The sequence below is a fragment of the Boleophthalmus pectinirostris genome, unplaced genomic scaffold (genome assembly GCF_026225935.1).
Source record: "Boleophthalmus pectinirostris isolate CB_2022bp ecotype Guang Dong unplaced genomic scaffold, ASM2622593v1 HiC_scaffold_23, whole genome shotgun sequence".
Taxonomy (NCBI): Eukaryota; Metazoa; Chordata; class Actinopteri; order Gobiiformes; family Gobiidae; genus Boleophthalmus; species Boleophthalmus pectinirostris.
This window is the reverse complement of record NW_026571207.1, coordinates 16,660,435-16,685,118: the sequence shown is the minus strand read 5'-3', so window position 1 is coordinate 16,685,118 and position 24,684 is coordinate 16,660,435. Positions and strand designations below refer to the sequence as shown.

The following is a 24,684-nucleotide window of genomic DNA, read 5'->3' as shown; positions in this document are numbered from 1 at the left end:
GCGTTTGATTGAATAATTTGCCAACAATGAGCCTGCCATTCAACTGCAGTCTAAAGGATTCCATTAAAACATCAAATGAAAGTGAAATCATGAGCCATGACGGAGGAGAGTGGGGATGGCTAAGCAGAGGAGCGCGGCTGGTGTCTACTGCGGGATTAGAGCACAGGCAACAAGTGCTGGAGGGGGGCTTTGCATGGAGCCCAGGAGCCCATGACAAATGAGGGCGACTGGGCCTGTGTCTATTACCCCGCACTAAGCTAAGCCCGGGCCTTTTGGGGAAGTAATGAGGTGAGGAGTAGAGCTGCTGCCACTGGGTCCTCTGCTCCGACTTCTCCCGAGCAGAAATAATCGCGCAGACGTAAGCCAAGAAATGCACAAGCACCAGCACTGCCGCAACACATGGAGACGAGCAGATAAAAGCAATGAGCACCAAGCGGCGTGTTATGGTGTGTTTTTGAATCAATACGGCTACTGCTGAGGTTTGTTTAGCGATAGATATTAGATGTTTTCTGTGTGTAAAAGGATATTATTCAATGCGTAGTTTGATTTTACTATCAAAACAAGGATACACTTTAGCTAATAATACAAGTGAAATAAATGGTGGTTTTCAGATCATAGAATTTGATGGTGTCATACTGCCAAATGGAGGCTAATAGCCAGATTTTCCTAATGCTGAAATATCAAAACAAAAATTCACAAATGACCTGGTGATTTATATTAAAGGGACCATATAATGCTATTTTCTGATGTATGTTATAGTTATTTCCTCATCACAAATATAACTGGAATTGTGTTTTGTTTCACTCACACAAACCCTACATAATTAGGAAACAGAAAGTGCTCTGTTCCATCTTGTGATGTCATGTAGTAATACAGGAAGTGCTCCACTGTGTTTTTAAATTCCATACACCTTTACTAGAATCATTTGTATGTTTTTAGCCCTGGACTTTATTGCCAGCCTGCTTACTGCTACTTAAGATAAAAGGTAGCTGTTAACTTGAAAATGATCGCTTCACGACATCACAAAGTGGAACTGAGCATTTTGAGCTTTAGAGATGTAGACAGAGTAATAAAGCAGGATTACTCAAACATGTGTGAATGAAACAAAACACAACGGGCATGTTTTTGATGTGGTAACAACATTAAAACAGGTTTGTGTAATATAGGTACTGTAAGTATATATATATATTAGTGCTGTCATGCGATTAAAAAAATTGAGAGATTAATTAATTATGATCTGTAATTAATTAATCTAATTAATCTCATTTTAATCTCACCTAAAAATTGCTGAGAAAAGCTTCAATTTGAGGTATTTTCATTTAAATTCATTATTACATTATTGTTGCAGATCAAAAGACTGATATAGACTTAAAAAAGTGACTTTATAAAGTAATTTATTGTTTAACAAATCTCTCCAAATTGGCTGTTGAGCCTAAGTCTCCATGAATAAGAAACTGTTTGCTGTAAAGTAGCAAAGACGAGGAAATCTGAACATAATAACCTTTGTCTACTTAAAGACAATAAAAAGTCCAGTCTTTCCTTAACCATATTAAAAATATTATTGATAGAGAAATGCTTTATATATGAGATCACTGGTTTTAGTCCTGGCTTTAGTCCTGGTTTAGACCTGCCTTAGTCCTACTTTAGTCCTAGTTTAGTCCTGGAATGGATTAATCCTGGTTTTAGTCCTGGTGTTAGTTCTGGTTTAGACCTGGTTTTAGTTCTGGTTTTAGTCCTGGTTTAGACCTGGTTTAGACCTGGTTTAGTCCTGGTTTAGTCCTGGATTGGATTAGTCCTGGTTTTAGTCTTGGTGTTAGTTCTGGTTTAGAGGCGCACAGGAGGAAGCGCGGTTTACGCCGCGTACGCGAGAAAACACGATCCACACGCGGCTCACGGGAGCACGTCGGTGTCCGCGCAGTGTCTACGGAAGGAAACGTGGTCCGCGCGTTCTCAGGTTAATGACGATGATGAAGGTGTGTTTGTGTTTGTGTGTGTTTGTGTGTGTTTGTGTGTGTGTGTGTTTGTGTGTGTTTGTGTGTGTGTGTGTTTGTGTGCGTGTCCCCTCATGTGGCAGGTCACTATAGGACAGTAGTGCAGACATCATGAGCCTATGCAGGTTGTTTTCACCAGTGACATTTAAGTTGTAGGCGATATTATATTTGTTATTTTCTTTTATATTTCACGTTGGGAGAATAATTTCCAAGACACGAATGTGTTTTTACCTGTGCGATGCTGTTTCTGTTCTACTGGCTCTTCGACCTCATCCATTGTGCCTGACGCCGCCAACGTTAATATGACGTTTACGCCGCTCTTACTGCGCGCGTTTTGTGTGGGTTTCCGGCAATGAGTGGAATTACCGAAATAAAAAAAAATGTATAAATGTGTTTTTTTTTGTGTGTTGTTGTCCCAACAACACATAAAAACAGGTTTTATAATAAAGCAACTCGCATACAGAAACAGTAAAGTTAGAGATTAAAAATGAGATTAACGCAATTAAAAAACATAACGCGCTAAATATGACTGTAATTAATTAATCGCAATTAACGCGATAATTTGACACCCCTAATATATATATATATATATATATGTAATATAGACTACAGAATACAGATCCACTAACTTCTCGTATTACAACAAAAATCTGCCTTTTAACACTAAACATTTTAGCTACTCTTATCTGTATTAAATATTATAGCCTATATAATGTTGTGATGTCATCTGAAACCCAGCAAAACCCCCAGTGAATAGCCTAGATGGTCTTTAGTATCACGGTTGGTTAGGTCCCCAGAAGGATGTAAACAAAGTTCCCAGTTGCAAATGAGGCCATAATACATCGCTAATGTACAAACATAATTTCACAGTTGTATAAATAAATAGTTCATTATTTGAAACTACACTTCATTAGATAATGTTGTCAAAATGTGTGGTCATAGTTGTTGGCATTGAGGAAATGATCCACTGGGAGCTTGTCATCATTAGGTTAATGGCTTCAAATAAAAACTGAGAAAGTATCTTAGCTTACACAGCAACAGTGGAGATAAATGTGCTGGTCTGGTGCCATGTTCGCTTGTAATATAATTGGTCCAGTCTTACTTTCAACAATTATAATAAATGCGGTAAAAGCAGAAAATATGGTTGTGTGTATTGGTTGATTGCGATTAGTCTTGCAATTCATGTTTTAAAGGGCAAATATTGGGCTATTTTCTGGTCTGTGTTATAATGCCGTTTCATTCACACATGCTTAACACAGAAATCCTGCATATTTAGGCTGAGTTCTTCTTTCAAACAGAAAATACTGTGTTCCACCTTGTGATGTCACGTGGAAAAACAGGAAGTGCTCCACAATGTTTTTAAACTCCACACACTTTCACTATAATCATTTGAATAATTTCAGCCCTGGAATTGCAAATCTCTGCTGAACTAAATGTAAAAGATAATTGTTCAGTTGAAACGGAGATGTAGACAGACTAATAATACTGGATTAGTCAAACATGTGTGAATGAAGCGTAATATAGGACTTTAATAAGAGGAATCTGTTCAAATTGCAATTTTAAACATGTCCAGAAGAATTGACAAAAACACAGACATATGATTTGGGCATGACAGGGTTAGCAGCTTTTATGCAGAATAAGACAGGATATTTTGCTGTTTGTGGAAGAAATTTTGGTACTTCCTGCTTTTACAATTTGCTAATTCAGTTTGATTTTGATTCTTCTTGCAACCCTAAATAATACATTTAGGATAGTGTTGAAAAATATTTAAAAGCAAGAATTCCACCCTAGAGCCCATCAGAAACCCTCTATGTCTCTCAGCAGGCCAGGGGGACATGACAACTGCTCATTGGTGGGCACAGGGGTAGATGCAGGCGTGCGTGATGGGTGCTCCCCGCTGCACCCCCACCCCCCTCTGCCCTGAGGAGCTTGGCCTGTCAATGGGCTTACTCTACTGGCTAATGGAGCTGCCACATCACCCCCAGTGTGGAAGCCTAACAAGATACTGATTGGGGGAACTTCGGGGGGAATTCACTCAAATGACCAGCAGGCACTAAATCGGTCTTTTGTCTGGCAGCGGATATGATGGACAGGAGACGAGTAACAGGGATCCAGACGCTCTCATTTAAAACAAAGTGCTACATGTGTTGTGTGAGTGCTAGTTTTTTTTTCTGCGCTTCATCACATATGGCTGTCATGTGTCCCCTGGTTCTTAGGGTGACACAGAGCCTGTCAGAGCTAACATCTGTGTGTGTCTTATTCCCTCAATTAATGACTTAAGTGACGCTTTGCAACTTTGAATCACTGACTACAGTGTCTCATTTTCTACACTGTGAAATGTATGACCTTGATACCTGTATTTCTACCTAGACAGTGACAAAAAAGTTACATATAGTAGATACTAGGTCAGTTTGAGTTTGGAGTTTGATTGTCTTATGGGTTGTGGAGTGTCTTATGGCAAGTCCACAAAAAAATTACTTAAACAATTACTTAATTGCATCACTATAACTGTTCATGTTTCCTAGTCTTGATAATTGATTCAGTGAGGCTCATATGTAGGATTTTCTGAACTTGGCACCCACTCTGCAGTCTACAAGTGGCTCTCTCTTCACACCAAATAACATCTACGAAAAATGTTCTTGTTCCAAGTACTATCAGGTCTAAAACAGGCCAATAAAAGTGTCTTGAAGTAGTTTTAACCAAGGAATCTTTCCAAAAAATTACAGATAAAGAAAACATAATGAACTCAAAATCAAGCAATCAATACTACTACCAGCAAGAGCTTGTTTATCACTGGTGGTGCACCAACCATAGTTTGAGAAACTCTGTTCTAGGGATGTGACAATAATAATATTATCGTATCATCAAAACCCTCACAATAATATTGTGGTCCGTCACAGTATGTTGAATTACAAGGTCCTTTGCTTAAAAGTATTTAAAAAAGAGAGAATATCATAGACCATGATCCTTTGCTTAATTTCAATCCAGACTACATGACAAAATAGCTGTTATTAAGCACTTTTAAATTCTTTGGAATATGACAGTAATGATTCACACTGAAGTCTTTTCAAGGCCTTTTTAAAAGAGAAAAGTATTATATTCACAGTTTAGTTAGCTTCCCCAAAATATTGCATTAACTATTGTACCGTAAGATGCATATTGTGATAATATAGTACCATGAAATTTGAAGATATCATTACATCCTACTCTGTTCCACACATGTTATTAACAATTATTGTGAATGTTATAAAGTCAACCACATTGTCAATTCTGCATCTATTCTGTGTGAGGGCTTGCAACAAAGTGATTACAGCTTTGTTATGGTATATGGATTAGCGTCATGTAGCAAAAATCACTACAATCTTTATATTGTTACCGTCATAGACTACACAGAGTAATTGCATTGTATTTTTCTTCTACATTAATAAGATGTCAGACAAAAGCGAAATCAGGCACCAGGGTAATTACAGCAGCCCTTTTCTTGTTACTCCTCGAATCATACCTATAACAATTGCACTTTTTAACTCCAGCAAATGTTTATTCAGAAGCAGAATCATTAAATTGCGTTAATTAAAATCTTAATATCTGCACAAAGCTCCTTGAAAGACAGCTATTTGTTCTAATGATTGCGTTTTTGGGTGCCGTGTGCTGAGGTGAGCGATACAGGAGGTAACCAGGAATAGGGCTGGGGGAGTCTGTTTGAAGCACCTCCACTTATTTACTGTGGATTTCAGTGAATTTTGGATAATTAAAAGGAGCCGTGGTTTATCTAAGCCTGAGTTAATTGGCCACACAGTTTACAATGAATTTCATTAGTGCAGGGAAGACTGGGGCCGGGGTGGGAGGTTTGGGGAGCCCTGATTAGAAGAGGGCTCGCGAGTGTCTGTGTGAGAAAGTGCAGCTAATTTTTGTCGCTTTTAAAAGGGAGCTACTCAAAAGTGCCACCAGCATGTTTTAACCTAGTTTTTATGAGCAAACACAGGAATAAACATGGCGATTATGTAAACAGTCTGAAAGAAACGTTGTCGAATAGAGCTTTTTTTAAGACGGAAAACAACACAAGAAGGTTCTGGCTGTTTGGTAAATAGCGTCTCACTAACCACCATTCATTTGACCTTAAGTGCTGGGTGTCGATAAGAGCACCTGTACGCAGACTAGCCCGAGGCCAGCGCACTCCCCAAACTGTTGCCATTTGACAGGGGCCATTCATAAACACATTGTAGTGAACCCTTGTTTTGAAGTGTGAAATAAATCAAGTGGAAGTGCAAGGAAACAACAAAAAAGGTGTGACTCGTATAAATGCATCTGTCGATTTTAAAAGCATGAAGGTGGAGTTACGGGCCGGGGCTGAGGTGACCTGGGGCGACTGGAAGAAACTGGCATACATGTTGTGCAACAAATAGAGATTGCTTCGTTCTATAAGAGGTCATCTGCACTTGAATTTCTCTGGAACTTAAAGATGCAATATGTAACATTTCTGTTGGAGGGTCTGCTGCCTGCTTGTTTCCATTGACTTCAACATTGCTCCAAAATCTCGTGATAAGCATGTGTTCTTACTGTGAGCATATATCTACATGTCCTGCCTTGGTTTTCCAATAAGTATGATTTTTTTCATCATTTTAAACTGAAGTAATGGGTTGTACTTGTACAGGGTTCAAATAAGTAAGTAATAAGTAATAAGTAATTATACATGTGCTTCAACTTAACACTATTTAGTAACATAATTGAATTCATGTTTTGAGTCACAATAAATTTTGTACAGCGTAATCATATAAATTAAACTAACCTCAGTCTTACTATGGTCTCTTTGGCTATAAGTGATTCATTTACTAATACAAATATTGGTCTATAATTACTGGTCAGCTCTGAACTGTGTATGACTGTCTCCATACAATCCAAACAATTACTCAAAGTGGTTTTGAAGCATGTTGCAAAATGACTTCTCTTTTCCTTTAAAAGTGACCAGCTTCAAGCACAACTCTTCTGTCAACTAAAGGAACCAAACAAGGGCATTTCGCAAGGACACGCAACAAAACAATGTAACATGCACACAATGGTTCACTGGGGAATCAACTGCTTATTCCACGGATGTAAGTTATTTAAGCCCACCACTCTGCTGCTGCTTTTTAGTTTAACATCTTTCTTTTATGTACCTTTTTGTTATGTAGTTTAGTGTGTGCTTTTTGTCTTTATGTAGATGGAAAAATTAAGTTGATATTATTAATTTGACTATCACAAAAAAATAAATAAATAAATAGAAATTTGTGTATGTTGCAAATTTGTGACAACTAGAAACAAGTGCTTGCCAAAGGTTCCTAGGAAGGTACTGCATATGCAAAAAAACAGCACTGGGGGAATGCAGCCGTTATCTCGTCTTATATTTTGATCCAAACAGTTTGTCGCATATTTGTGACAGTCGGCGTTAAGGAGTTAAACTTATCGATCTCCATGACAAGCAGGTGCAATTTTGGGAGAGATGAAAGTGCTCATAGTAAGAATTTATGTCTCTATCCGTATCTATGTATTTTTAAGCTATAAAAAATGTATGGTTGAATAAATGCATGTTTTAAGCTATTGTCATACTGTGGAGCATTCCAGGAAAAGCAATAGCATCTCCAAGGACAAAAGTTACATAGGGTTACAAGCCAGTATTGCATTTTCTTCACAATCACAAATGTTGAACCTGATCATTTCTATTAGTGACCAGACTCAAGAAGTCGCACAGAAATTATTAACACTTAAACGATATTTATTAAGCCAACCCCATCTGTATTAAATATTATTGGCCAATTGGATGTTGTGATGTCATCTGAAACCCAGCAACAGGAGAGTTAGAACCGGTCAAATGATTGCTTCAAGTCAAACAAATCATAATGAAACGCCCCCATGGGACAACCTGCTGTCATTCAATGCGCTGGATGGATGGGCTGGAGTGATGCTCTCTGACTCCTATGGGATATGAAAGGTTAAGCTAAATACCACTGGCCTGGACTAGGGCATTGAGCACATTGCGAGGGAGATGTATAGGGACATCGATCAAGGTTCAGTTCGGTTTCTCATCACCCTCCATTGAACAGCTATCTATACGGTTAATATTAGAGTATGCAGAGCCACACTTTAAGGCACTATCCTGGGACTGGAGGGTGTGAACTAGTGCTCCCCGGGGGCTTGTGGCTCAACTCTACGGCTTTTGTACGCGCCCATTACTAGAGACGGATAGATTTCACTAAACTGCTGAACAAACAGCCCATTTGGTCATTTGCATATATTACGGTAATGGAAAGAGAAAAATGTATCAATAAAAAAGAGCAGCTATTAAAGACTCCACTCAGGCTTATCCTCGTGCTGTTGCTCCCGTACATTTTAATGCTAAATGGTAGTAATGGTCATTTCTCAAGTTTGTGGCAAGTTTGTGGCATATATATATATATATATATAAATAACTACCTGATAAGCTATATTTTCTGCTGATAAAAAACTGTCCATGTCAATTAATAAACAATTTCCCTTACTGTCATGCAAGAAAGCAGTTATGATTCTCTTTTATTCACTGTTGATTTAATGTTAACTATGATGCACGTTAAGCAAAATTAACTTGATAAAACTTCCTCTGGTGGTCAGCATTAATTTGTGCACTGACTTTATTACTGTTTTAAATTATGAATGTATATTGCTCAGACTTGGTTTACATATTCTGCAAGGGGTTCATCTCAGACCAAAGCCACCATATGAAAATAAGATTTACTCAGGAGAAACTTATTATTATTATTATTATTATTTATTTTATTTTTTTTACAATCACTTACTCTAATGATATTGCAACAGCTAATTTCAAATGCAATATCTCTGCAATATGTTTACAATTAAAAGCCTTCAAATAAATGAATGCCAAAAATAATAAAAGATATGATTCTATGAAAAAATGAAGTTAAAACCATATTCTGGAACATTCTCCATGGAGAAAGACAAGTTTATTACCATACTATGGAAAATTATAGCCAAAAAAACAACTAAATTTCCATGGAATCAACCAGGAAGAGTCAGGTTTGCAGAGATGTAAGTGCACTCAAAGTATGGACAAATGTTTTTCAATGCAATAAACAGAACCAAAATGAAAAACATGTCTATTTACTAGCCAAAAAAGTAATGTACAGTAGCTTTAAGCACATTTTCTTTGTTATACGCTAATCAAATTATGCTCAGTCTTTATATATAAAAGCTGAAAATTAGAAACACTAGTCATATGGTGTTAAAATATGTAGACATAATTCATTGTTGTAAGTTTAATTAGAACCATGATGCTGTGGGGCCCATACCACATGTAAAATACCTCACAGTGACCGCGGCCTCCTTAAATTAATCTTAGGGAAACGCCTGACAGGAGCAAGAGTGAAGCTTCGCCCCCTCCGCGCTCCTGCTGCCAATGACTCCTACTCCGCCTCTGTTACACAAACAAGCCTCCATACTACCTCATTCATCACGCGGGCCGACCGTCAACACCAACGCAGCTTCACTTAACTTTTTCAGGGTTGCCCGAGCATCAAATGTATGACTTTTGGAGCCTGTTGTTCTTCCATCTGTCACGTTTCAAGGAGCCAACATCCCTTTTTTAATCCCACGACGGAGGGGTTTTAAAAAGGTATGTCTGCCTTGGTATGTAGCCTGTCTAGCGTGTACCAGAGAAAATGTCAAACCAAAATATACAGCGGAGTACGGCGCACTGGCATTGTTCTAACACTTAGGCACAAGGCAGACTCCCGTTCTACATAAGCCCACTGCAAACACTCCCAGTTAAAACCTCGGCAAATCAAGCACAGTTTGCGCTTTATCTCTTCATCTTCCTGTTTGCTCGATGAGTCTGTGCTTTTCAGTTTCATCTGCGCCCGCTCACACAAAAGCAGCCAGCACCTGATTTCAGAGGTGGTATTAAGTGAGAGAAAACATTATCTGCGATGACAGACTTGTGAGAAGTGGCTTGTATTTACTCGCGCAAACTGTGTGTTCAAGCAAATGGGCCGCTGCTCCTTCAAGGGCTGAAAGGAAAGGCATAATCGCAGTCGATTTCTGTGCCGTGGTTAATACAATGAGACTAGTGCTGTCATACATCTGTCTTTGTTATTACGTGGCCATCTTTAAAGTGTATACATGATGAGGCCTTTACATGCGGAAAGTGGGGTTGAAGTTTAAGTGTATTCTTGAAAAAAGCCCATTGTGCTACAATATATCATCTCATTCTGAATGTATATGAGTTAAAGAACTATATGTCAAATGATGTTATATCTTAAAACTTGATTATTAAGTAAAACATTTTCATACACAAAATAAATGTAAAAGATACTGCATAATACCTGTGGATCTGCTATAGACTTACAATGATGCAGCAAATAAAAGCTAAATGAGATGTCTTCTTATGCCTGGACTTTCTGTCTGAGTGTGCTACTGTATTCCTGTATCAGACACAGATCAGGTTAAATGAGGAGAGAAGAGAGAGGAGGGGTCTTTGAGGTCACAGCTGGTCCACCTGTGTGAGCCCCTAACACAGGAGGGACTGCAGAGAGGTGCAAGGCGGAAAGGCAGGAGCTGTAAACAGGGAAGGGCTTACAGACAGGGGAGGGCTATGTATAATGGGAGGGGCTCTAGACAGGTGAGGTGGGGCACTTCAGACAGTCAGGGAGATCCACATAGAGCTATATTTGCACTTCTTCATTTCCTTTCACTCCAGACGGCAGCTCTCAGAGGAGCATGGGAATCAATACTGACATCGGTGGGTAGAGCTGCCTGCTCTGCCTGGGAGTCCCCACCAGGGACATCTCAGCTTCACTTTTTTAATTACACAAATTTAAGAGCTACTCTTTGACTGGAAGCAGATTGGTAATGTGTTAGAAAGCTATTACTCGACTACCACCCAACGTGCAAATTCAACCTCAATAAATCTTAAACCAAAGGAAGGAAAATTCAGGTTAAAAGCAGTCTTTTGTGCTAGTTCCTAACATACAAGAACACCTACATATTTGTTCAAGGACTATTGAGTAAATCTTTTATATTCTAATGTATGAGGGAAGACAAAAGGAACCAATATTCTGTTTTTGTCACAAAAGTCACCCTTGCCTCACGGTATTGACAAATAGACTTGATTTCCACCATTGATCAAATGTATAGAGCCAGGACCTTCCCTCTCAGAAAAGGGCATTCGAGAAAGTGCAGAGACATGGCTAATTCAATTTGGGAGCCCAGATGCTGGGCTTTAAGTGAAACACTCTGTTATCGAAACAGGAGAGGTGCCACAAGAGAAGATAGTGCACGGATGGCTGTGTAGAGGCTCATGGCCGGGCAGAAGATAACATCGGGGATAGGCGATAAGTTGGTGCGAGGGGCTGGAGGCCCTATTAGAGTCCCCAGGGGACAGTGATGGCACAGGCCAGTAAAAATAGCCATAGGCATGATTTCACTCCAGGGAGCAGGGAGGAGGGAAGACAGAGATCTGATCAACACTGCACAGCAAGGCAGCCCGCTCCATTCCACAAGTTCCCCTGGGTGCCACCTATCACACCAAGTGACTTAAACTGCTTACCTCTGGCAGGAACAACAAAAATAGCACCGCCTTTACCTCGACTGTGGACAAACAGATACAGCGGCCTTCAAACATCTTACCTATTTTCCTGTAAATAAACGAACATCCACACTGGCACCTATTAAGGATATAGACATCTTCTCAACAAACTTGTCTTGTGGGTCGTCCGTCTTGGGGAAGTTGGTGATATCATTCTCCAGCCTCTTGATGTGTCGCTCCATCGTGGCCAAGCTGCTGTTCAGGATCTCAGCCGATACTGTCAAAACAATACAACACAAACTCTGTCACTAAACAAGCCAATTTTATTTCACAGCTACAGCAGAACCAGCAAAAACCTAGCACTATTGAACACTGTCCATGTGTGAATGGCTGTGGTTATGTTGGGACATGCTACTCATTGCATAATCCATTTGTGTGGCCTAGAAAGCCTGGAAGCATGTGTGTACAGTGTGCTCATTAATCAGAGTGTAATCACTGCTGCTGGAGATGCTGTTAAATCCTCGGCATTTAGATCAGACCTTGGACTCCTGACTTCAAACAGACCGGTCTTATGGGATCAAGTGAGACATGAGCCCGGACTCGAGTGGTGTGTAAGGCTGTAATTCAACTGATGCACAAACACGGTGGTCTAAAGAAACAGCTTTTTTTGATGCATCATACAGTATGTTTACATTCAGAATCAGTATATAAATCACTGCAGCCCTTTATTACGCAAAATTATGTTAAAATGTTGTTACCTCCTCGAAAACATACCTAAGTTATGTTTTGTTTCATTCACACATGTTTGAGTAACACAGTATTACTCGGTCTACACCTCAAAAACCCAAAATGCGCTGTTCCACCTTGTTATGTCATGTAGTGATAGTTTTCAAGTTAACAGCTACCTTTACCTTTTGTAAAGGGCTAAAATCATCCAAATGAATACAGTGAAGGCTTATGCAGTTTAAAAACCATACATGATAAGGTGGAACAAGGTGTTTTCTATTTGAGAGAAGAACTCTATAACCTAAATATACAGGTTTTGTGTGCTAAACATGCGTGAATGAGATGAGAAAACAATAATAATAGTGGATAAAAAATAGTGGATAATATGTGCTCTTTTAATATTGTATATGTTGGGGGATTTTTTGGTATATTTTCAAGACCAGGGACTAGGGATCCTTTCAACTAATTACACAAATAATTCAATAATTACAATAAACGATGATGAATAATGAAATGACAATGCTATTAAACTACTTTATTAAATGAGCTGAATAAATATCAAGCCAATAATTGACATACTGGATTTAATGAAAAAGAGAGTCCTATGATAACGCCATTCTATGCTTTATTATCGTTTAATTAAAACACTGCATGAGCTGAAACTGAAAAGTACAGACTAATAAAAAGACTGCCGCGCTCTGTAAGTGGGCTTATAAAAAAGTCTATTTAAATGTACACTCCCAACCACTGTTCATAAAATTACAAATTAAAACATTATGTGAAGAGCCTAATATATTAGGTCTGGCTTTTTTAAAACTAAGCAACTCTACCAAACTGCTAACCTCTTAACACAAATATTTGCTAACTAAAATGTACGCAAATGTAACTACAAAAGTGCAACGGAGGTCTAATTTGACATAATTTATTGCATTAGATGTCTGCAAGCAGAGGACTGAACGGGACTGTAGAAAAGAAGAAATTGTGGGTGAAAAGCCAAGCTGTCAAGAGATCTGACCTCTGTGACACAAGGGTCAATCCAGTCTCGCATTACATCAATTTCACTGTTTGATTCGCTCTCTTTTCTCATTTTCAGATGATAGAATTGGACGGTCGTATTGTGGATCTATTTTGTTCTCCAAGCTCCACACACACATACACACACACTTATAACTACCCGCCACCATAACCCTAGAGACCCTACAAAAAGCATAAGGGCTGAGGTCAGTGTCATTATGAGACGTTTGAGAGAAGCGAGAGAGACAGACAGAGAGACAGAGAGAGAAAAAGAGAGAAAGAGAGACGGGGGGACATAGTGAACCCTTCTCTCTCCACAGTTCTTCTGACAGGGGAGAGCGGAGTGGGAAAACCGCACTATCACATGACGGGCGTCTTCACTGAAAGGCCTCATGCTCTTGTCACTATGATCTCAGGCTCGCTAATGGCTGCAAACAAAATGGGCGACTGGGGACGGATGGATCAATGCTGGAGAAGACACTGGCAAAGTACTTACAGGAGTGTTGGGTAACACACTGCCTCAGTACATGTCTCTGATGTGATGGTTGGAGTATACTGGGTGATTTTGAAACAGCACGATTTTGTATTTAAAAGTCATATATTAAGCAAAATTTACTCTTGAATTATGTTAGAATGCTGCTACCTCATCAAAAATGTACCAGGAGTTGTGTTTTGTTTCAGTCACAAGTTTGAGTAACCCATTATTATTAGTCTGTATACATCTCCGCAGTTATAAATGCTCTTTTCCACCTTGTGATGTGTCATGAAGCAGTAGTTTTCATATTAACAGCTATCTTTTACCTTTTTTTAGTTCATGGAAATTGGCAGTTCAGTGCTGAAATCATCCAAATGATTATAGTAAAGATGTATGGAGGGGAGCACTTCAAGTTTTCCATTTGAGAGAAGCACTCAGACTTAAGCTACGTTCAGACTGCAGCCTGAAGTGACCGATTTTTTTGCCCCTATGCGACCTGTATCTGATCTTTTAATGACAGTCTGAACAACACAGATCCGATTTTTTCAAATGCAACCCAGGCCACTTGGAAATGTGCTTCTAAAACCGATACATATCCGATTATTTCACATGCGACATCAATCTGAACGGCCAGGTCACATTTGTCCCACCTACACGACACAAATGTACACAACAAACGTTCTTCTCGACATACGAAAATTGTGTATGAACTCCGCACCCACACTTTCCTTTCTTTGGACGTTGGTGCCACTTGCCCCAAAAAAACACCATGGCCAAAAACTTCATCCTTCTCATTCTCAATCTCCTCCTTAAAACAAATAAGGTACATGTTCTGGCTCCGATACGACAGCAATTTTAAAATCGGCAGGTGCTCAATGTGTCCATGTTTAGGTGACTTCCGTAAACACTGAGTATGCTCGCTGCATATGATGTAATCGTGTCCTCCAATGCACATGTGGGACACTTTGGGGGCATTTAAAGTTCACACTGGAGATCACATACATACAATTTCACCAAAAAAAAAAAAAAAATCTGCATTGAGCATTAAACCCTGCAGTCTGAACATAGCCTAAGTAAGCAGTGTTTGTGTGTTAGTGAGTTAAACGTGTGAACGAAACAAAACACAACTCCAGGTAAGTTTGTGATGAGGGCCTGGGGGAGAGAGATGGCAGGCAATGTGATGAAAGAAGAGTATAATACATTTTTAATATCTAAATGCTTTGGAGATATAATGAACATGTCAGGAAAGCTGTGTACTTGTAGACTGACAACAGAGAACACAAGTTTGTATGATCATTACCTGGAGAGATGGGCTGTCTATGAGCTTTTCATTTTCAATAAAAGTCTGCTTGCTTTTTTATATAAAATGATATGCATTAAGTTAAGGAGCATTGGTCGCTTTTATAATCCGGGGGAGTCAGAGCAGAGCGGATTCATCTGGGATATCATTAGTTAAATTACCACCAAAATAACATTGCTATCTTCAAGGGAGCAAACATAGAAAACGGGCTTCATCCGAGTACACTTCATAAGGGGATCAAAGGAAAGAGGCCATTTTACAGTCTGTCCCTCCAGGCAGATGGGAATTCACAAACATGCTAAATTTTACTAATGACCACTACCAAACGGCGCTTCCTGCCAGAGTCTGTCACTGACACAGAAAAGTATTAATCTGGGCCTATAGGTCTCACAGCCTTATGCACAATGTTGGCTTCACTAAGTATGCAAAATAAAGTCTTAAAAATTCACTTGCTTCATGTAGACTCTAGTTAACTGGGTGAGCATTTGGTCTTGCACCGTTTTTCACCCTCAGTTTCTCAGAGGATACAAACACATTACGTATTTGAAAGTGCTATAGTTGATTTGCCGTCTTTAAAATGTGAAAAACATAACTACTTTATTTCAAACGTTTTCCTGCAGTCTGAAGTTATTCCTCACTTTCCTAATGCATCCATAGCATCTTAATTATTAACCACATAGTTCATAAGCATGTTTACAAATCTGACAGCAGTTTTGCATTCACAGTAATGCAAACAAACATTATGAGAGGATGAAACGCTTTATGCTAAGACGCATACGGCATACAGTGACCTTATTTTAAAGGTGCACTGCATAACTTTTCTGGTGGATGGTTTGTTACCTACTTGTCTCCATGGAGATGTTATTGTTTCCCTGGAATCTTTCATCGTGTGACATGAAACATATCCATCTAGCATTTATCATTACGGGTGTTTGTATTGCTCAAAAATACAATCATTTCTTCTGTGAATAGGGACAACTCTCCACAGATCTGAATTGTAATGTAGCGTAGTGTTGTAACTCACTTGTCTCCCTTGAGGCAGATAGGTTTTATCTATACTGTGGAACATTCCAGACAAAGCAATAACATTTCCAAGGAGATAAACAGAGATAAACCCTCCACTAGAAATGTTACACACCTTTAAAAGCTGTTTTCACAATATGGCAAAACAAATTTTCAGTTACATGGGAAAAAATAAAAAATCAGGAACAGCCCCTTTAACCACTTTACATTTCTAATAACTAATCATCTCTCCTCTCTTCAAGTAAAAACACCATTCCAACCCGACAGTTATGAGTGGGCAGATCTATTGTATTCACTCTCCAACCTTGTCTGTTTTATGTCGATCCAAAATCTTTGCTGGTAATGTTTTACATGCACATTTTAGTTAACGGTTATTTCTACACCAGAACAGTGCTCCTCTTGAGTATTGGCACCCCTGGCAAAAACTATGGTAATATAAGCAACTTTGAGTTTTGAAACTTTCTGACACCGTGACATGAATAACTTGCACCCTCCAGTAGTATTTCACTTTTTTCTATGTTTTTATGCAATGTTTTTTGTTTATTTTAACTCTGGTTTATTCAAGAATGTCACTGCAAAATAGAAAGCATTGTAAACTTTTGAACACTTCAGTAGCCTATATCGCTTTGACATGAGTGACAAACTGTGTAAAATGTTAAGAAATGTAATGGAAATTTCATGCGCCTGAATAGGTATTTTATAAGCTTATATTCTGTAAAAAATAGAATTATATTTCACATTTGTCACACTTAAGAACAAAAGAATAAGTTGTCCATGTAAGAATAAATAGCCAGCGGATGAAAAGCACTTGCCACTCATAATACCAAACAACAGTAATGTAAGGAAGGAAACTTTACACTTTAGATGCACAGTCAAAGGGTTCAAAACAATTACAAGTCTAACACTGATGCCAGTCTAGCATAAAGAAATCAGGTTTTAATCAACGTGCTATTACAAACAAGGATGACGTTAGGAGGACTAAGGTCATTTATGAAGGCACTTGCCACTAAGAACTAAATATCATATGTACAAAGACTAACTACTTGTGTAATATTCAAGAGAGTGAGTAGAAAGGATGTTGATGAGGTGAGGTACAAGGTGAGACCACTTATGCATATGTGTAAGAGCATATAATGTGTTTCAAGAGGAATTGATGAATAAAGAAGAAACACAAATTTGAATGGAGATGTTCCCAAACTGTGAAATTTGTCACTATCAGCTCAATTCACAGCACAGACGCTTGTGGCAATTATGATGTTAGCACTACTATATGTGCATGGGTTATTTTCATTACAATATGAGCGTTGCTTGGGTTTAAACAATAGTGAATATTTTGCAATAATTTCACACATTAATTTGCAAAGTGATATACATAACTATGTTAATATAATGAATGACATACCTCGTCAAAAATTACACAAATGGATTATTGGTTATTTATTAAATATAGAAATTATAATTGTACTCTTTAGTGTCATTCTCAAACAAACAGACATTGGTATTTTACCTCTCTTCGTTAAAACTACACTGTGTAACTTGTCTGGTGGAGGGTCCAGCACCTGTTTGTCTCTTTAAGGATGTAAATGCTTTGCTTGAAAAGTTCAATTAACAATGAAGCAGACATATAATGCAACACTGACTTGGTAACATGTTACAGTTGTGTCCCCTCACTATTTACTCACCCAAAGTTGTATTTGAAGTGGTTCACACATGTTTATTTTCAAGACACCATATTTCAAATCAACTCCTGTGTTCACCTCAACCCACTGCTCTCTACTTAATTCATTCTCCAACTTTAATTTCTTAACCTGTGACACATGTAGGATTCAGCAGCATTGCGGAGTCATTGTAGTACAAATGGATAAAAAAAAGTATTTTTAAGCAATAAAAACACCTGTAATTGAATAATAAAGATATACAAGTTAAATCCCATACTATGGAACATTAGCAATAACAAGGAGACAAGGAAGTCGCCACCAGACGAGCTGCATAGTGCGAAGCATATCAATCAATTATTTATTGATTAATAATACATTTTTTGGTATGGAGAGTTGGCGGTTCCACATTGGTTAATTAAAATATTAATAATCAAGACAATAACTAGAGACCAAAGAAGATGTTAAAGTTTAAGAGCTAATTTGTGATAATGATGGTAAATCACACAGCAGGAAGTACACCCCTGCTGAGCATCTCACAAGCGCAGCATCTTCTGCACTTCTAATATTGAGCTAATAACACTATAGAAAAAATACAACTCCCTAGCTGAATTTCCCTTGAGATAAAATAAAAAAGAAGTCATACAATAGGACAATCTAACCATATGTGCAAGGAGGGAGGTGAACAAATAATGAAAAAAAAAAAAAAAAAGATTCAACATGTCCAGGACAGAATGTGCGGACAGTGGGGTGACCTTGGAGAGCCAGCACACATGAGCTGACGGCTTTATCCATCACATGACACTTGAATTGCCTATTGATCAGTTTACAAAAACACAATGATTAAGTGCATCTACTTTAAATGCTCCAAGCTTAATATAGAACGACGGGAAGGTTGACGAGCCTGGAGAAAAAAAAAAAAAAAACACACACAGCTTGTTGGTGGCACCTTCAAGTGAATTGGAAATGAGACGGTGACTTGGAGACAAAAGCATAAACATGAGCGTACGTGTCCCCCTTTCAGCTAAAATCAAAGACGTAGCACAGAACGTGAATTGTGTGCCTTGACAAAGCAGCATGTATTGTTCTCTCTGATTACCTGGGATCATGCGATGTTAAAACGGCAGAAACAACAGAGGTGGTAAATGAGGGAATTTTACGGACAAGGAGAAAACTTGGTCCACACTGTTAGCTGTAAACAGTGAAGGTTTGAGCTCAAGAGAACAGTAGCACAAGGGCAAAAAATCAATAAGCGAATCATTAAAGGCTAAGAAATCACTAAAAATATAGCACATTCTAAACAACAGCATACATGTGCAGTAATTACAAGATAAAGATAAAAGACAAAAGAAAACAACACTGTGTGTGTGAATTTGACTGCTCATATAGTGGATATTAGGATATCAAAAGTATTGAAAATCAGATCCTAATCGGTATTGAATTTAAAACATTTAAGCCGGTATCAATACTAAAGAAGTCACAATCACAAGATAGAAATGAACCTTTCCTGAATAGCTTTAGAATATAACATAAGACCACATAACCTGGTGTATGCCATGGAACCTACCTGGATGACTGAGGAATTACACAGCTATAAGGGCACATGGTAATATAAAAGAAAGTACTGTTATTTAAACTTGAAAATCACATTCTATTGTCTAAAGAAAGTGAAAGTGTTTTTTAATCTCATCATGGTATCGGAATCGGTACTGAGTATCAAGTTGATATCAAGTCCTTATGATCCCTCATACCAGAGGTGGGACCAAGTCATCATTTTACAAGTCTCAAGTAAATCTCAAGTCTTTGACCTCAAGTCTGAGTCAAGTTCCAAGTAAAACACAGGCAAGTCCAAGTCGAGTCTCAAGTCACTGGCCCATAAGTCCAAGTCAAGTCCAAGTTGTCACTTTGAGCTTCAAGTGATTTCAAGGCTTTAAACAAGATTTTTGCAATTTATGTTAATTTGTAAAGGAAATTGTACTTAAAAAGTCATGGTATATTTATATATGAGTATTTAAATAAGACTGGTAGAAATGCAATTTTTTCCTTTTTAAATGTCTTGTCAAGATCTTGGTGTGAATCATTATGGTCAGAATAGAAAGAATTCAGATTTAAACGTGCTAAATAATAGTTATTTTGTCATGTAGTGTGCATTGAAATGAAAGGATTATATTCTATGTAGTTCCCTTTGTTTTACTGTATTGTACTGTATATTACTTTAAGATCTTTGAGGATGCCAACTCACAGTACTTCAGTTACACCCAAAGTAACAAATAGAGAGAATTGGGAGAGATATGTTATAGTTTGTTCCTGTATGAAAAAAAAAAGGAAAAAAAAAGAAGAAATGCCACACATATCAACTGTAAAGGGTAAAAGTATTTTCTAAAAACATATTTTTTTTAGAAGAAGCTTCAAGTCTTCTTAAGTCACAGGTCCAAGTCCGAATCAAGTCCGAAGTCACTGATCTTCAAGTCCAAGTCGAGTCCCAAGTCTTAGTCCATTTTATCAAGTCAAGTCTCAAATAGTGACTCAAATCTGACTCGAGTCCAAGTCACGACTTGCACGTCTCCACCTCTGCCTTATAATATAATTTTGATTGCATTGTTGGTGGACTAATTCCAAATCACTGTTTTTGGATTCTTGGGCAAGACATTTCACCCGCCAGTCCATGTTTGACTGTGTTGGAAAAACTAAACACAACTGCTAACTTAGTGTTTTGTAGTATTACATTTTAGAGACTTACTTTGTCTTGATTTAGTTTTGGTTTAGTCTTGAATTGCAAATTTCGAGTTTTAAATTTTAGCATCATGACAGTGCTAGTGGGTATAAATCTGGTACCTGTGCTTTACAATCAAATCTGCCACTAATTGCGCGCACACCAAGAAGCAAATCCTTTTACGTTTGCCCTATTTCCTCTTTTAATTTGCATTTACTTGAAATCCGCAGATAAAAGCCGAGATGATAATGAGGGATTTGTCCCCACTGCAAGACAGAAATCATATGGTTTTAAATACATAAAGGTAAATCAGCAAATGGCAATGCGCTAATCATAATTATAATCACATCCAAATGTAATTACTTTTAAAATAGGGACAGCTGTATATTGTGGTACAAAATAATCACTTTTGAGATAATGTAGCATCATTAAAAACAGGCACTCTTTCATATATGAGCTTTTTATTTACTTCAGCTGATTACAGAGGCTACAGTTTGCTTATTTAACAGTGAATGTGCTAACAACATTTCACTCCCACAGCGCCTCTCAGCAGGAGTTGGTCCATGTTATTTACATGTAAATTACCTAAAGTAGCCTATAAGCTAAGACCAAAGCACATCAGCTTGCAAACTTGTGCTTTAAACAGTTGCTTCTAACTTTGATCACATCTTTGCATCTGTGAGTACACTGAATATTAGCTGTGCTCAGTTAAAACATACGGACTACACTGCGCATACTTAGCAGTAGTACACTTGCTTATAGGTCTAGTACTCTAACCATAGTACTGAATTATAACTACTTCTTGTATTTTGAACCTGCTACCCAAAAATCACAGAATACAGAATAGCATTTATGTTAAAATATGTATTCTTCAGATATAGGCCAAGTTAATACAGTATGATACACTTAATCAAATTGCTCAGACTTCTTGTGTATCAGCCTCACGAAATGGTTAACAACATACTGGTATTACAAAAAGGTGTGCATAATAGTTGGCTCTGAGAAATAATACAAAGTGTTGAAGGTCCTAAATTACACAAAACTGACTCTTGTGAGCTTTAAGCCACGTTATATCGCTGTTACGTCATCAAAAACATACCCAGAGTTGTGTTTTGTTTCATTCACACACGTTTGAGTAAAGTCCATCAAAGAGCAAACCAACAAACATTTTACCTTTGTTCAGGAGAGACTGGCAATTCAGGAGATTAAATTATCCAAATAATTCTAATGAAGGTATATAGACTTTAAAAACACAGTGGAGTACTTCCTGTATTACCACATGACATTACAAGGTGGTTTCTGGTTGAGAAATAGATAGCCTAAATATGCACAATTTGTGTGTTAAAAATGTGTGAATGAAACAAAATATTGCTCCAGGTATGTTTTTGATGAAAAACAATGTAATAACATATATCAGAAAATAGTGTAATATGACCCTTTAATCTTTAAAAACAGCCTGCTCTAAATTGTTGGATGGAACTATATGTTATGGAGTGTTTTCAACTTGAAAACCAATATAGAAAATCTAGAAAACCACTACCACAAAAAATAAAATATATATGACTACGATTAACATCTAAAGGTACAACTTTTACATGTTTGCACAACTTTTCAATCCACCCCCTTACACTGCATCTGTGCATCTTTGAGCCGCTGCCATCTTGCCAGTTTGCAGCTTCGAAGCTATATAAGCAAACACCTGCTCTTGTCGTCTATAAATGGCTTAATCAAATTTCTTGGATGTGATTATGTGTTGACTATTGCACAACATAATAAAGCAGCACAATTATTTCAAATAACCATATCCTGCCAACAACGCCATAAAAAGTCTGAAAAGTTATAGTTTCGCCTTCTAATATTCCTAACGTGCAGGGTATGTAATTAAAAAAAAGCAAGGTATGTAAAAGAAGGAGCTGGAAAAAGGAAAAAAAAATAAAATAAAAATACACACCACACTCATGTAGGGTCTCCATGCCTCTTGGGAACTTTACACTGACTTACATTCATTTTCTGGAGACTGATTCTAACCATAACAATATTCTTGCCGAACCTTAAACTAACTCTAGCCTACTTTAACCAAAATCTACACTTGAAATTATAATAGAATAATAAAAAGAAAAATATAAGATTTATGTCATGGGGTTCTGATTTCTGTCCCCACTTGAAATTTCATGCATGTGACCAGAGGCTACTTCAGTGGCCACTTGTAGAGATAAAAAATAGAACAGAATAGGATCTAATGCAGCTTAAATAGGCCCAAAGCATCCAGCTAACGCTATTAGATTTAACCTAAACCTGATATAATTTTTCATATGTTTTAAGTCATGTTAGGATGTTGTTACCTCATCAAAAACATACCTGGAGTTGTGTTTTGTTTCATTCACACATGTTCGATAAGTAATCCTTATTCTCAGTTTGTCTACATCTTCAGTGCTCAAAAATGAATGAACTGAAAATGAATTGACTGCACATACAGATATTAGTCCCCATAAAAATATAAACACACTCCCACATTTATTGGAAAGCACAGAGCGGCACAAAAATTCCCACTTTCCTGTAAACCTATGTGCGTATGGGAGGCTGTGTTTACAGTGGGGGTCATGTCTGGGAGACTTTATTGCTTTTGGCAGCCATCAGCGTTCCAACCTCGGTGCCAGATCTCGGGAGGAATTACCAATGCAGTCAATTACAATATATTTTGATGCATGGGAAAGTTCCGACACTGACCCGCGGGTGATGACAATTCCCCGCGAAGTGCTGCCGAAATCAGTCAGTGGCGTATACAATATGAGCCCGCCGCAATAAAATGAATAAGAATACGACTAGGGTTACATGTTGATTTACTCCTCCTCTCCTGACAATCTAGCACCACCTGAACGCTTGTCGTGCACTTACTTGGAGATGGTCATTCCTCTCTCGGCGGTGACATTTCATGGATATTGTTATGATTCCTTTCTGATGTCACAGGGGTAAAAGTATGAGATGCTGGCGTGTGGTTGGCGAGCTGGAAAGCTATTTAGCGGATGAAAGACACCGTAGGGGACTGTAGCCACCGTAGCCTGAGGAGTAGAGTGTAGGCTCGCATGCATTCTAACAAAGTGGATGGGTTGTAAACATAGTCATTACCGTCCGCTAATTCATTCGGTTTTAATTGAGCGCGTTTTGTCAAGCAATTACAAGGTCGGCCAAAACTAGTGATAGCGTATTTTAATTTGTAATGTGACAATAGCTAGTTCTGTTTAGGGAGTGTGGTATACTTTTTGTCATGGTGGCAAAGAAAAGAACAGGTAGATTTTGTATGGTGCAGAAACATGTCAAATGCGTATTAAGGTGAATTTTCTAGATCAAGTATTACATCGTATAATACAACCATTTATGAATGGATTTAGATGTTAAGTACACAGACGAAGAATACATCGTGTCAACTAACGAAATCTCTCTGGATTTTTATTATCAGTAGTCCTGACCTGAGCTTTGTTTTAAAGCTTAAATGAAAAATTTGTTACGGTCAAAACAAACATGCACTCGTGTACTCACGTATAGCTGCATTGTCATTTTAATTGATTGTCTATGGACACATATTTGTGCAGCCAAATTGACAGCAAAATAACCGGAATTGTGCAATGACTGGACTGTGCAATAGTTTGGACTGTGCAATAATGGGAACTGTGCAATGAGTGGAGTGTGCAAGAATGGGAACTGTGTAATGATGGGAACTATGCAATTAATGGAGAGTGCAATATTTTATTGTTTGTCCCCCTGTGACCCCAGACAGCGAATGGAAATTAGCCTTAGGCTACAATTCAGTGTGTTTACATTCATGTTGTGTCATGTTTGTTTATTAACATGCTCTGTTGCACTCAAATAAAAAAAATAAATTAATTAAAAATAAATTAATAAAAAACACCAGCCACACAGCAAGAAGGTTCCATACAGGAAGAGCTCCACTGTGTTTTTAAAGTCCATACACGTTCACTAGAAACTTTTGGATCATTTCAAACCTGGAATTACCAATCTCTGCTAAACAAAGTTCAAAGATGGATGTTATCTGCAGCATTTTGAGCTTTGGAGAAGTAGACAGACAGGATGACTCAAACATGTGTAAATGAAACAAAACACAACACCAGGTATGATTTGATGAGGTAACAACATCCTAAATTGGCTAAAAATACACAGGAGTCTGTTATTCATAATATAGGACCTTTAAAATATGTAAAATAACATTGGATATCTTTTC

The 24,684-nt window shown here is 37.9% G+C and overlaps 1 protein-coding gene across 7 annotated transcripts in view; it reads right to left on the bottom strand.

Annotated features, from left to right (window-relative positions):
• The window catches only part of diaph2 (diaphanous-related formin 2), a 424,564-nt gene that overhangs the window by 137,976 nt on the left and 261,904 nt on the right, over positions 1-24,684 (bottom strand). For all 7 annotated transcript variants that reach the window (XM_055158844.1, XM_055158843.1, XM_055158845.1 and 4 more), the window contains one exon: positions 11,694-11,818. In XM_055158844.1, coding sequence (XP_055014819.1) covers positions 11,694-11,818 — 125 coding nt within the window. The remainder of the gene's footprint in view (positions 1-11,693; positions 11,819-24,684) is intronic.